The sequence below is a fragment of the Protopterus annectens genome, chromosome 5.part0 (assembly GCF_019279795.1).
Source record: "Protopterus annectens isolate FY-2018-M chromosome 5.part0, PAN1.0, whole genome shotgun sequence".
In the NCBI taxonomy this organism is placed as follows: Eukaryota; Metazoa; Chordata; order Ceratodontiformes; family Protopteridae; genus Protopterus; species Protopterus annectens.
In genome coordinates this window covers 357765260-357779585 of record NC_056735.1, presented here as the reverse complement: position 1 = coordinate 357779585, position 14326 = coordinate 357765260, and the positions used below count along the sequence as shown (strand labels likewise).

The following is a 14326-nucleotide window of genomic DNA, read 5'->3' as shown; positions in this document are numbered from 1 at the left end:
CCCAGTCTCAGGCACCTGCTTCCTTGCCTCAAATGCTTAAAATGGCGGAAAACCTTATCATGCTGATCAGGGGAAGCCAAGCTACCCCTTCCAAAAGGAAAAGAGATTTGTCCCCAGTAGTTTTGCCTGAACAGGAGTCTGACTCTGATGCATCTGAATATGAAGACATGCTACGCCTCTCTGGTTATGAGGGTTCTGATGCAGAGGATTCCATTCCTTCAGCCTCTCCACCAGAGGACTTTTCATTTGGGGAAACCCTTCATACCTTAAAGGAGCATTTTCAATGGGAATGTCAGGTCTACCCACAGTCTAGGAAGAGACTCTGAGAATTCTTGGCTCTTCCACAGTACAGATCCCTGGCCATTCCACCCAGTCCTAGATGTTGTAGATGATGTTTTCCTGGAAATCACTTTGACTCCTGACACCCTCCCTCCTGCACCCAGAAAACCTGACAGATATTACAGAGTCCCTGACTCTCACAAATTTCTTTTCAATAACCCTACTGCAGACCCTGAGGTAATTTCTCAAGGGCCTAAATGAATTAAAGCAACCTCTGCTAAGAATCCCACCCCCTCAGATAGGGATTCCCGAGCACTAGACAGATGGAGTAAAAAAGTATTCACCTCTACTACTCTTGCTATCAAAGCACTAAATTGGAAGTTCTATATGCTAAAATTTCAGCAACATACCATGGAACTCCTCAAACAAAAAGCGTCTTCCTCTCCTGCTTGTGCAGAAAATGAGTAGTAGCAAGAGTTAATGCATTCTGCAAGTAAAGTGACTAAGCACACCTTACACTGTGGTTTTGACATCCTAGAAACTTCTTGCGGGGCAGCAGTCAACCAGCTTTGTCCTTAGACATGCATGGCTTAAGTAACAACCCTTGCCAGACCATGTTAAATCAAAATTATTGGATGCACCCTTGCACAAAGACAACTTATTTGGCACTAAGGCAGAAGAGGTCTTAAAAAAGATGGAAGAAAAAGCTAAATCTGTGCATACAGTTAAGCATTTCCTGTAGGTCCAGCCACCAAGGTTCAGCAGGCATTGCCCTCACAGCACACGTCCTTTCCTGTTCCCACCAGGTCAGTTCACCCCAGACCTGGCCAGACAGCAGCCACAGGGAATGCAGCAATCTAAACAGTGGAATTCCTCCACTTCAAAACCAGAGAGTTCTAAGCCACCCCCTCATGGTAAGAACTCACAATGACTCTCCTCCCCCACCCCTTCCCTCTGCCCACCTGCACTTACCCCTAGGGGGAAAACTCTCCTTCCACACTGTCAAGTGGGCCACCATTACCAACGACCGCTTGGTCCACAACATAGTGTCCCAGGGATACAAATTTTCTTTAAACACTCTTCCAACCCCAAAAGGGTTCCCAGATCTACCTCCAAAGCAGTGGGCAGAGGCGCAAAAGCAAATCCTTTCTCTGCTCTCTGAGGGCAATAGAGTACGTTCCTGCAGAACAGATAGGCAAAGGTTTCTACTCCAGACTATTTCTGGTACCCAGAAAAGAGGGCACCTGGCGCCCCATCCTCTATCTATTCATTCTAAACGCCTTCCTGGTGATACCAAAATTCAAAATGCTCACCCTTCAGCAACTGCTACCCATGTTCTCCAAGGATGCGTAGACTTAAGAGGCCTACCTCCACATCCCTATCAGGGAATCATGCAGGAAATATCTATGTTTCAGGGCAGGATCCCTTCAATTTCAGTTCTCTGCACTTCCCTTTGGCTTATCTACTGCTCCCAGAGTTTTCACAAAATGTCTGGCTCCCGCCATTGCCTTTTGCAGACAAAGGAATAGCCAAATTTACCCATACGTAGGCGACTGCCTAATTCAGGCAGACAGGAAAAGCTGCTCGAGCACCTGGCCTTTGTAAAGTCCCTACTGACCTCCCTAGGGTACACTAACAACGAAAAGAAATCCAAACTAGTACCCACTCACAGGATTATATTCCTGGGAGCAACCCTGGACACAGCATCCCAGATGGCATTCCTTACACCAGAAAAGCAAACTTACCTGACAGCCTGCTTCTGTCAACAAGCCACCAGACCCCAGTTATCTGCAAGGAAAATCCTGCAAGCTCTGGGGTTCATGGCATCTTGCTTTCTACTCATTCCATGTGCCAGACTGCATATGAGGAAACTTCAGTGGTACCTAAAAAGCCTTTGGTGTCAACACTCTCAAGACCTGGAAACTCTTATACCAGTGATACCTTGCCTAAGGAAACATTTTCTTTGGTGGGCAGCAGCATGCTTCCCCAATAAGGGACTACCTTTCTCACCACCCCCCGCTGCCCAGACCCTCACCACAGAAGCATCAGACCATGCCTGGGGTACACACCTAAACGGCAAGTGCATACAGGGCCAGTGGAGCCTACAGCAAATCCATCTGCACATCAACCAGAAAGAGATATTAGCTGTCCATCATGCATTGACAGCTTTCAGGTCCCTTCTCTCTCCAGGGGCTCTTCTGATCAAAACAGACAACAACACCACTGTGATGTGGTATATCACCAAGGAGGGAGGGACTCACTCCTACCCTCTATGCAGGCTGGCCATGACCCTTTGGCACGCAGCCTCTACCATGCAACTCCACCTGTTAGCACAATTCCTGCCAGGTTCTCTAAAATCTCTGGCAGACCACTTAAGCAGAAACCTTCTGGATCCACACGAGTGGCAGCTAGACCAAAGAACCTTCACTCTAATAACTCAGAAATGGGGCCCCCAAAGGTCGACCTCTTTGCCTCCCACACCAACCATCAGCTCAGCAAGTTCTGCACCAGGGAACATCACTGCATGGCTTGGAAAGTGGATGCCCTGTCCATCTCCTGGGTCAATCTGTCGGTCTATGCATTTCCTCCACTACCTCTCATCACCAGGGTACTGCTCAAAATAAGGGAGGAAAAACCAAGGACAATTCTTGTTGCTCCAGACTAGCCTTGCCAGCACTGGTACCCAATGCTGCACAGCCTGTCCCAATTGCCATCATGGCATCTCAATCAGGCCCCAACCATCGTGACCCAGAGGGAAGGAGAATTCATGCAACCCCAATTGCAGGCCGTCAGTTTGGCAGCCTGGCTTATTCCCTGACCACTGATCAATCTGCCAACCTCAGTAAATGGGTTCTAGATGTTATACGTGAAGCCAGATGCCCTAGCACTAGAAAGTCTTATGCTGACAAATGGAAAAGGTTCTGCACCTGGATTCAGGCTAAGGGAGCCAATACGGCACAGCCCTCCCTACCCCTCATCCTGGATTACCTAGCTAACCTGCTACACAGTGGTCTCTCTTTTTCCTATCTTAAAATTCATTCCTCTCTCTGCTCATTTCCACACTGAGCAGCCCATTTTCTCACACCCTCTGATCAAACAGTTCTTAAGAGGGGCTAGCAACCTGAGGCCACCCAGAAGAGCACACACCCCAGCTTGGAACCTTAACTTTGTGTTGGAAAAGCTCACCCTGCCCCCCTCCCCCTTGAAGCAGCATCTTCAGCAGAGTTAAAATTTCTCTCCTGGAAGACAGCTTTTCTTCTGGCCATCACTTCAGCCAGAAGAGTCTCTGAGCTACAAGCACACATGGCTGTGGAGCCCTTCATCTTCCTTGCTGACGGGGGTTTCCCACAGAACTAACCCATCCTTCATGCCCAAAGTGGTGTCCAGTGTGGCTCTCAACCAATCCATTCATTTGCCCACCTTTTTCCCTAACCCACAAAACAAGGGGGAAAAGATCATGCACTCTCTAGATGTGCACAGACAGCTCAGATTCTAGTTAGACTGGACTAAATCATTCAAAAAGTCTGATCAATTACTGGTTAGCTTTGCTGCAGGGGCAGAGGGCAAAGCCATCTCCAAACGAACAATTTCCAAATGGATAGCACACTGCATCCATTTCTGTTACAAGCAACACAGAAAACCTCCCTCTAAGGGGGTCAGGACTCACTCCACCAGAGCAGCCTCCACCTCTGCAGCTTTCTTCAGAGGAGTCCCCACTTGGTACATCCTGGAGGCTGCCACCTGGACATCTGTTCACACTTTCACCAAACATTACCACCTGCCTGTCTTCTCCAAATCCAGGGCAGGCTTTGCCACTGCAGTTTTGCAGGGCATCCTAGCCAGCCCCTAGTCTCCTTGACTGCCTCCATCCTTTTCCTCCGCTTTGGGAATCAACCCAAATGTGATGATTGCAACCGTGAAAGACAAAGAACATAGTACATTTGTGTACACTTACCATAAATGTAGATGTTAGAGTGTATTCACTGTTACAGTCCTGGTTTCCCTCCTCCATCCCCCTCTTTTCTCTCTCTCTCTCTCTCTCTCTCTCTCTCTCTCCTTACAAGGAACATTTTGGTATTTACTTTCTTCTGGTGGGGTTCTTCCAGCTTAACCTGGCTCCCACTTGGGGGCTCCTGATAGGGCAAGAAAAACTGATGTAATGGCGTCTGCTGCCTTTATACTACTGACAACCTGACGTCAGTCCTGAAGCGACAGCAACCGACGCAGAAATACTAAGCCTCTGGTATTCGGGCTGGCCGAGGGCTACTCTGGCAGGGATAACTCAAATGTGCTGACTACAACAGTGAATACACACACGAACATCTACATTTATGGCAAGTGTACACAACTGTGCTTTTTCTAATTCATTTGACTTAAAAGCGGTCAGTTTCAGGGGTTGATATGACATTCTTGCAGATATACACATTGACTGAAGTAGCCTATTCTGTTAAATTTGGTGTGGGATGAAAATAACTTGTTTGTTTGTTTATTTTTTTGTTGCTTTGAATAACAGGACAAAATAATCCCTCCTGACCCAATCACAAAAACTGAGAAGCAAGCCACACTTCATCAGCTAAATCAAATACTCAGACATCGACTTGTAACTACAGATCTTCCACCTCAACTAGCAAATCTTACAGTTGGTAAGGACATTTGTTTGATTGAATTTAATCTCCATGTTTTAATTTGCCGACATTCAGTTTTACAGTGTATGCAATTAAGGGAAAAGTCTTGTAAGCCAGACCTGAGGGCTTAGATTTTCTTTGGACTCTGTAATTACATTTACAGTTTATTTAATTTATGCTAAGAGGGTATTATACTAGTTGGCTCATTGTTCAGGTGCTTTATACTATTAATTTATTGAATATATCTTATTTATTGTGTTGTGGCTTATGTGCCTGCTCGTTAAGTTGATCCTTGTAATGTTCTACTACAGTGTGCGCTACTGAGTTTTAGTATATTGAGCTATATTGAGTACTACTGTATTGTATGGTGTCATTTTGTACTGTGTTGTGCTATGCTATACATAGTTCCACTGACCTGCAACTCTTTCCCTGTCTAGACAGACAGAGACATCCATCCACAACACTTTTTTTCCCATTTTTGCACATGGGGTCAGGGTGTCTCACTGTCAGGTGGCTTTTTATGCTATAATATAATGTGTTGCCCTGTTTCACCATTCCTTTGTGCATCATACAGCTAACGCCTCCCTTCTGGATAGAGTAAGAGTTATCAAATTCCACAGCTTCACATAACCTATACTGCCAAACATTTCTAGATCAGCCATGAGTTCTGTTTCTGCCCCATCTGTTATCATCCTTCTAGCACTGTACACCCGGAGTCAGTTTATAAATGCCACATGCTTGCCAATAACCATTTGCTTTTACAACAGAATGTGCCCACTTATGAGATGTGCAAGTACCCATTACAATTGGAAGCAGGTCTCTCTCACAAACTGATTATCAGTGCTCACCTGCATGCTGCAAGATGAGCATAAAACATTCCTGTGGAGATGTGCACCAAAAATCACTTACAAAACCACATATATCTGTTAGGTGTGGCAACATAGGTGTCTGTGCCGCAGACAGATGTCAGCAGTAAAGGACACCCATTCCATACCATATTTTAGCTTCTTCCACCACCACAGATAAGTCACCAGAGTGGTTTGGCCAAGCACTTCGGGCTACGAGAGCAGTCTGCTTGCCATAGTAAAGTGACTCCATAGTGTGGCACACAGATTTCCTGCTTAAACAGGCTCAGCAAAAACTAGGTAAAAGCCAGTTGCATCTGAGGTGCTAAATTCTGCTGTGTCATTGGTGCACTCAGTTTAATTGCATGTATAAAAATGCCACTGTTAATTGTTCATGTAGATGTAAATTTTTATTTTATTTAACATGGGAAACTCCGACTTGGAATGAAGCCAATTTTCAGTGGAGGCCTGGGGCGCTCCAGATGAATGTCTTTATAACGTGGGAGGAAACCCACACGAATGAAGGGAGGACATGCAGTCTCTACACAGAAGGCACCCAGCCGATAATCGAACTGGAGAACCTCTTGCTGTGAGGCGACAATGCTACCACTGCGCTGTTCGAATGACTTGGGCTGTACCCCCCCCCCCCCCCACCTTGCACTGTACAAAGAGAGAGACAATAGAGCTCAACTCTTTAATATTTTTGTAAGGATGAAAAGAAAATAGTTTACAGCAGCATCGTTGCGTCACCAAGAATGAGGCCACAATATAAGCAAAAGAGGATTAACTTTAATATTTGGATAAGTTAGTTTTGTGTTCTTTTGAGGGTGCCCATTATGTCAGTCTGAAAGGAGATGGAAGACATTTCTGCTTGTTTTGCCAAGGATGACCTGCCCCTGTCTCATCAACACTTAAGTATACTAGCTGAAATTTTCTGTACTCCCCATAGTGCCTTTTTTAGTCCGTGTCAGTCCACACAGGCTATCAACTTAGTAAATACTAATTCAGAAGTGGCAGAGATATCACTGTAGTGCTGCTCAGAGTTAGGAACCTAAGTTATTAAATGCTGTCTTTTGAGGTCTTATTGATTCTGAAAAACATAGGTATTTGTGTTGCCACTGAAACCTAGTTCTAGAATAGTGACAACACTCTCTCTGGCTCTCTTTATCTAGCTGTTCTGCTTATGACTAAGTTAGGTCTATAAGTGTAAGTAGCAGTAACTCTTCTGAATGTGTGCCTATCAGCTATAGGCTAATTGGCTGGGAAATTGACCTTGAACTCTTTCTTATCCTAATATCAGTAATAGCACCAAATACCATATTCTGGCCAGCCACAGTTTCGTGTCCATAACACCCTTAGTTACAAAATGTGTCATACTAAACTAGAGTCTCTCTCCTTTTACCCAGCCACTATCTTTCTAGGGGACTATATCCCTTCTTAAATTGGCATACCTGCACGTCTACAAATATGCTTAGTATTTCTTTGGCTTTCATTGCAAACTCCTTCAGTCAAGTAGTAACCCCCTCCACTAGAGGCAGCAGCATAGCCAATATTACTATCAACACAGACCCTGTATGCTCCTTGCCAATCTTTGTACCCTCCCTGATCAAGTTGGGTAACTGCTCTGTTTTATTCACCATAAAGTCTCACTACAGGTCAGTGACCATCACAACCTTCTTTAGAGATTTCTCCAAGGCTAAGTTCCATGCTCTCGATGACATGAGATGGTTTAGCATGTCACCATTTTTTGGTGACTGTGTAACAAATACTACCAAATATAGGTAAAGTTTATACTCCGATCATAATGCTGGCATAGATGTTCTTGTTCCAGTTTGCCACAAGTACACTGCAAAGTTTACATTAGCTATAATGGAGCATATCCGTACACAAACCCTACAATTAGAGGAAAAGGCTGATATCCCTAAAGAATAAAAGAAAACCCCAGAATTTTATAACCAACCTCAGAAGGGTTAACAAAAAACTCCAGAACAAGATTAAGTCCTTCAAAGACAGTTATGAACTAAAAATTGCCATGTCAGCCTAAAAGTAACCAGAGGAAGTTCTTTAATTATGTAAAGAACCTCCAAAACTATGTCCAGCATTGCAACAGTTGTATTTGTAATGGCATCACCCACTCAAACCAATGTGGGTGTAAATGACCCGAGATGTACCTCCCTAGACTAAATGAATTGAGACATCATGGAGTTCTCAGAATCTGTATCCCAATCTCATATGGCCTAGCAGACATCTTTGCAGTTAGTCAACTCCAACTTTTCCCCTCTTTTGCCTCCAAACATTCCAGTGCAAAGTAATCGGCTGTATCCCCAAGTAACCACCTCTGAGTAAATAAAAGTGCTTTCCAATACCAGTTTATGAAATCATTCCCCTTAAACTATTTAAATTTATTGACCTTCCCACTGTATTCCAGAGAACCAGAATACAAAGTGCCCACCCTCTTCCATTCCATCTTGCTGTTAAAATTTGTGGCTTTCCACTTTGATAGCTAAAGCCTAAGTTTTACCCCTCTTTCATGTCTAGTTGCTTAGTGCACACTACAGCTCTTAGAATATTAACCCTTTTTCCATCTTACCTTCAAAATCCTTAACATCTACTTAAAAACCACCAATTATTGGAGAGCCAACATTCTGGCTGGCAGTTATCTTTGGATTAGTGGTCATGTTTTTTTTTTTTTGTGGTGAGAGATGGAGCATATGGACGTTATTTCTTGGAGACCATTGAACATCAGAAAGCCTAATAACTGCTTCATAGGTGCCAGCATGGAATTTGTGTTTATATTTTGCTCCTGGTGAGAGAAGGAGCAGAGTACATGGATTCTTCACAGTTTCTGGTTTGGCAGTGAATTTCTGTGTTTGGCCTTCCTGATTGGTCTGGTTGCTATTGAAGGCATTTACCAGGAAAAGGCTGCAACAAGCGTACAGACCCTTGCATCATCTGGGGCAAGACTGTGGATAACTAAAGAGCCTGTGGGCTGCTTCTCATCTTGGGATTGGTGCTACTGTTCTTCTTCTGGTGTGAGAAGAAGCAAGGGAGCATTGCATCTCATCAGCGTGAGAAACCAGCACTAGTAGTAGTCAGATAGTAGCCATTCAGGCAACTCCACTCTTTCATCATTCTTGACAAGCTAATTTTCTTTTCAGTAAAATACTGCTTGATTTGCTTCTAACTTTAGAATATCTACCCAAGTACTTCATCCATAAGTCATTGGGGTCTACTTATTAGTTTCCCCTCAATTGTTTGGGAGTGCCTTGTATAGACACAGACACTTTGAGCTGACATTTTTTCCAGTGAAAGCACCATTGAAATTTCACTAATATCTAGCTGCACACAGGACAGCCATGCCCCTGGCAAACCGGACACTCCTGACATTACTTATATTCTCACTTCAACTGTTTAATCAATAAAAAGGGTCTATTGCCATGTATATGAATTTTCCCACTATCTCAGTTACCAGCTTGGCGGATATGGGCATCCTGAGACAATGTAGAAATTGCCTTGTTTACTGACAACCAGTTAATTCTCAGACTGATGTGGTATGCGAGAGATTCATTTACACAATTGCTCAATTCCTGCCTTAAATTTTGCTTCTGAACACTGTACTGCATGTTTTATTCTCACAAATTCATTATTTGTATGTAATTTAACCTTCCCTTTTCTAAAGATTCCACTTTTGGTTTTATCTTCTTTACAATATCCATTTCTATTTTCTAGTAATAGGTTCATAGGTAAGTATTAGGCTAGCTGCCCTTGCAGGCCATTTTAAGCATAGACTATTTCCCTAAAAAGGTGAGAGTCAGCCCCTGTACTTTGTGTCTGTAAGGTAAAGACTTTGCAATTATGCCTAACCATATAGTTTTTTTGTTTAGCAAGAGGTTCTCCTGTTCGATTCTCTGCTGGAGTGCCTTCTGTGTGGAGTCTGCATGTCCTCCTCGCAGTCGAGTGGCGTTCAAAAGACATGCGTGAATGGGCGTGCCTTTGTTGAAGGTTGGGCATTGGGCTGGCAACTCGGCACCATAAAAAAAAAATCTACTGCCAATCATTAGCGGACCGGAGTTCCGCTGTGGTGACCCCTAACCGGGAAAAGCCGAAAAGACAAACAACATATTTTTGCAGTTAACTCATTCACTCCAGTTGAACTCAGGAAGTTTGCACTGTAACTTCCAATGGGCGGAGCCTAAGTCTTTTGACAGAATCACATTTCAAACAAATGTTCATATCACTGGAACCAAAAGGGTTATGAAAGAAGTATAAATGGCAAACTCTTCAGCACAAACTATTTTTATAAAAATAAAGTGGTAGTATTCTTTAGGTTCTAGGTCTTAAACCAGAATTTTATAAGACACTATTACATTTATTATATTTTGTAATCAACTTACAGTATCTCAGCAGCCACTCAAGTTACTCGCACAGTAGCATTTTATTCATCTGAGAGCTTTCATTTGAGGCCAAGTAGCTGGGTCTGTGTTACTTGGTTGTTGAGATGTTTAGAAAAATGTGAAATTGTATATCTATGCAAATCAGTAGAATAAAAACAACAGTTAATATCTATTTACCTGCACTAGACAGAGGTCAAACATTAATGTAGTTGAGTTTGCCATAGTGTAAGCTGTAAGATGAAATCTTTTAAAACCTTGTATGTAGCATTTTTTTAAATTTATTATTGCATATCTTAACGAGCAGTATTTGATTCCTAGAGGTGTCAGTAGGAGTTAACTGCAGATGCACCTGGAGGCATCACTCTGATGTAATGACTTAATAGCAATAAACGTAAGCCTTTATATGGCTAGGCAGTTCAGATCCTGTGTTCTAAATGAAAAGACCATTTGCTTCCCCCAACATTTATGACAAAGTATTGTACTGATAATTTTTTTAAATCTGCCAGCTCATTACATTCCCCCATAAACATGTTCCAGTTATCTCATTTATTCATAGGTTTATACCAGGCTAACCACTGCCGGCGTCTTTATAAGCCTAACCCTGCAACCCAACTCAGTTTTGTCCCGGAGTACTTTGGATGCCTATATAATGGGTTATGTTGGTAAGGAGATAGCTAAGGGTTATGTGGGTGGGTGGGGGTATGTTAGTTGGGAATTAATTTATCGACCTGTGTCCATCCGAGACATGAGAGCCAGACCTTGGGCGAATTTGCAATTTCCCATACAAGGATCAAGATTGTTTGAATAGGGTTAGGGATGAACTCCACTTCGTGTGGATGGGGGAGCTTCTTCCACAGTGTGGGGGTCCCTTGAGAGACATATCAGTCCCACCAGCATATTCGGTTTGTCATAGGCAAAGTTCCGGTCCTTGTATCTAGTGTTTCTGGTGCTGTTTGTTTTGCGGATGTGCAGTAGATCCTTTGGAGATGGATCTGAGGATGCCTTATATACCAGGCATAGATTGCCTGTTAGTAATCTGACGCAGTACAGAGATAGGGCCTTAAGGTGATCTGTGTAGGACAGGGTATTCATATCCTTCATTCTTCTGGACAGGAACCTTTTGAGGACATTTCTACTTTTGTGAGCACCTGGTTAGGTATATGCCAAAGGGGGCATTGTATTCAATGATGGGTCTGAAAAGGGCTGAGTAGAATAGTACTATAACTTCCTTGGACCCAGATGCCATACCCTTGCTTATGAGTCAGGTGACATAGAATTATTTTCTTACTATCCTGGCTGCATGTTGGTCAAAGGACAGATTACTGTCTGCATATGTTCCCAGATCCCTAACCACCAGGTCAAACTTTTAAGAGTGATTTATTGACAGAGTAATTAGCTTCGGCGGATGATTTCCCAAAGGGTACTGTAATGCATTTTTTTCACATTGAGTTTTAATATATGGTTTAGCCCCAGTCTTTTGTTTTGTGTTAGACTCTCTTGTAGAATGCTGGTGTCGTAGTGGATTCTGTGATGGCTCCCAGTTTACAGTCATCTGTGAACATAGTGTGCCAGAGGCCTTTGACATTAGCCTTGACTTCTGAGAATTAGATTCCAAACAGTGACGGGCCCAAGACTAAGTCCTTGGGTACTCCTCTGGTGACTGGTCTCCTGGTGGAGGTAGTATCACTGATCCTGACTTTGTAAGTTCTATTTGTGAGCTAGTCGGCAATCCAGTGAGTTCTGTAGGGATTTATGCCTAGTTATGGGTTTGTCAGTAATACTGTACACCTTGGCCAGGTCAAGGTAGGTGGTATGCACTGTCTTTCTCTTATTCATAGCCTTGGTGACCTCTCAAAGAAGTCTACCATGTTGAGTAAATAAGGCCTTCCCATAAAGCTAAATTTGAATGTGTCCAATGTCTGTACGTTGCCTTTGTTAATGTCCTTGTTGATCATTCCTATGACAGTTTGTTTCATGGCTTTGCCAGACTGAGGGGTCTGTAGTTCCCGGGGTCAGATGTTCTTCGTGTTTCACTGTTGCAGTCATTACATTTGGATTATCTGCTTGCAGGTAGCCCTCAGTTGGCCTGATTAACAAAGTCTTGGGTCCTGCGTCTGTTGCTGTCCCTTCTTCCATGACGTCTTCAACTAAAGCTAGCTAAGTACCCCATTGGGGAAACCTTTTCTTGCTCCTTACCGATGTCAGTAAAAGTTAATAATTACATTACTTGTGGAAAGCAAATAGCTCCATAAAGATTTTCATTCTTACTGTATTCCTTGCCTAGACCCTGACCACGACGTACCTTGCTGTCGGTTTTGTGCGTCATTTAATCAGCGCACTATCTGTCGTCTGTATATTTTCGCCTCTAAGTATTTCGGTTATCGGTTTAATTACCCAGAAATGTCGTCGGTTAGCCATCCGACTACCGGGAATCTGAAAAAACGCAAAGATAAAGACAGAGACAGGCCACCAAGGTCCAAAACTGCTGACGACGCTTCTCCTAAGCCAGTCGCCAGTTTGCCGGTACTCAGTGAGGCGCTTTTGCAGCCCCTGATACCCGCTATGTCTGATTCGCAGGCCTCTACTGAGACCCATTCGGAGTCCGGTATGCCGCAAGATGCTTCAGCTATGGAACCCGTGGATGTCTCTACCTTGGATGGGTCCGGAGCCGCTGTGCAGGCACCGGCTTCTGAGGGTGTATTCAGGCCTACAGTCTTGCATATTAAACAGACACCTCCTTCTTTACTTAGGCCTAAATCTCGATCCATGCCTAAAAAAATGATGCCCCGGCCACATGCTCAGGCCTCTATGCCTAAAAAACAAATGGGTAAGAATGGCTGAAGATCTAATAACTCTAATCAGGGGTAGCCAACCCCCCCCCCCCCTTCTAAGAGGTCTAGGACTGAAGTTGATTATGAATCTTCTGATCAGGATTCTGTTTATTCTGATTTTTCTGATGATCTGGATTTGCCCTTATCTACTTATGAAGATTCTGATGCAGAAGACTCCTTTCCCTCTGCTTCCACTTCTGAGAATTTTTCTTTTGGGGAAACCTTGCATTCTCTAAGGGAGCATTTCCACTGGGAAAGCCAGGATTTTTCTGATTCAAAAAAGAGGCTTAAGGATTTCCTTCTCCTACCTCAGCATAGGCCTTTAGCTATTCCTCCTGTACTAGACATTGTTGATGATGCTTTTTTGGAATCTAGTTTGCCCCCTGATTCCCTGCCTCCTGCTCCCAGAATACCTGTCAGATACTACAGGGTCCCTGAGTTCCACAAGTTCCTTTTTAAAAATCCTATTGCAGATCCAGAGACTATTTCATAGAGGCCCAAAGGCATTAAGGCTTGTACTGCTAAAAATCCTACCTCTTCTAATAGAGACTCCATGGCGCCGGATAGATGTGGTAAGGAGGTTTACACTTCAGCCTTAGCCATTAGGGCTTTAAACTGCCAGTTTCATATGTTAAAGTATCAGCAACATGTTATTGGACTGCTTTAAACAGAAAATTATGTTGATTCCTGACTGTGTGGAAAATAAAGAATTACAGGATTTAATGCATTCTGCTGAACAAGTTGGAAACCATACTTTGCAATGTGGTTTTGATTCATTAGAGGCCTCTTGCAGGGCACCCCCTTTTCTCACACCCTCTGATCAAACAATTCCTAATTCTTGTTGGCTTAAGGAGCAGTCTTTGCCTGATCATGTTAAAGCTAAATTGTTGGATGTTGCTTTAAATCAGGACAGCCTGTTTGGCAACAAGGCTGAGGAAGTTCTTAAAAAGATGGAAGATAAAGTTAAATCTATGCAAACTGTTAAATCATTTTTACAAGTTCAGCCTCCTAGATTTAGTAGGCACTGGCCCTCTAAGAATTGGTCCTTTCCAGCCCCGTCCAGGTCTTCTCAAGCCACACCCAGACACAGCAAAAACCCCAGGTTTCAGTCCCAGGGGACGCACAGAACTAAGCAGTGGGGGGCCTCCACTTCCAAATCTGGGAATAATGAGATTTCCCCCTATGGTAAACTGTCTCAGTGACTTCCTTTTAAAATTTGCAAGCACTTCTCAACTGACTGCCCCTTTGGGGGGGGGTTTGCTCTTCATGCAAAGAATTGGGAACTCATTACCCAGGACAAATGGGTTTTAAATATAGTGTCCCAGGGATACAGATTTCACTTCCACACATTG

At 43.6% G+C, this 14326-nt stretch overlaps 1 protein-coding gene across 1 annotated transcript in view; it reads left to right on the top strand.

Moving 5' to 3' along the window:
- MED14 (mediator complex subunit 14) overlaps positions 1–14326 on the top strand; it is a 1872212-nt gene that overhangs the window by 359877 nt on the left and 1498009 nt on the right. Inside the window, exon 5 of the mRNA XM_044071834.1 lies at positions 4793–4922. Within this exon, the coding sequence (XP_043927769.1) occupies positions 4793–4922 (130 nt within the window). The remainder of the gene's footprint in view (positions 1–4792; positions 4923–14326) is intronic.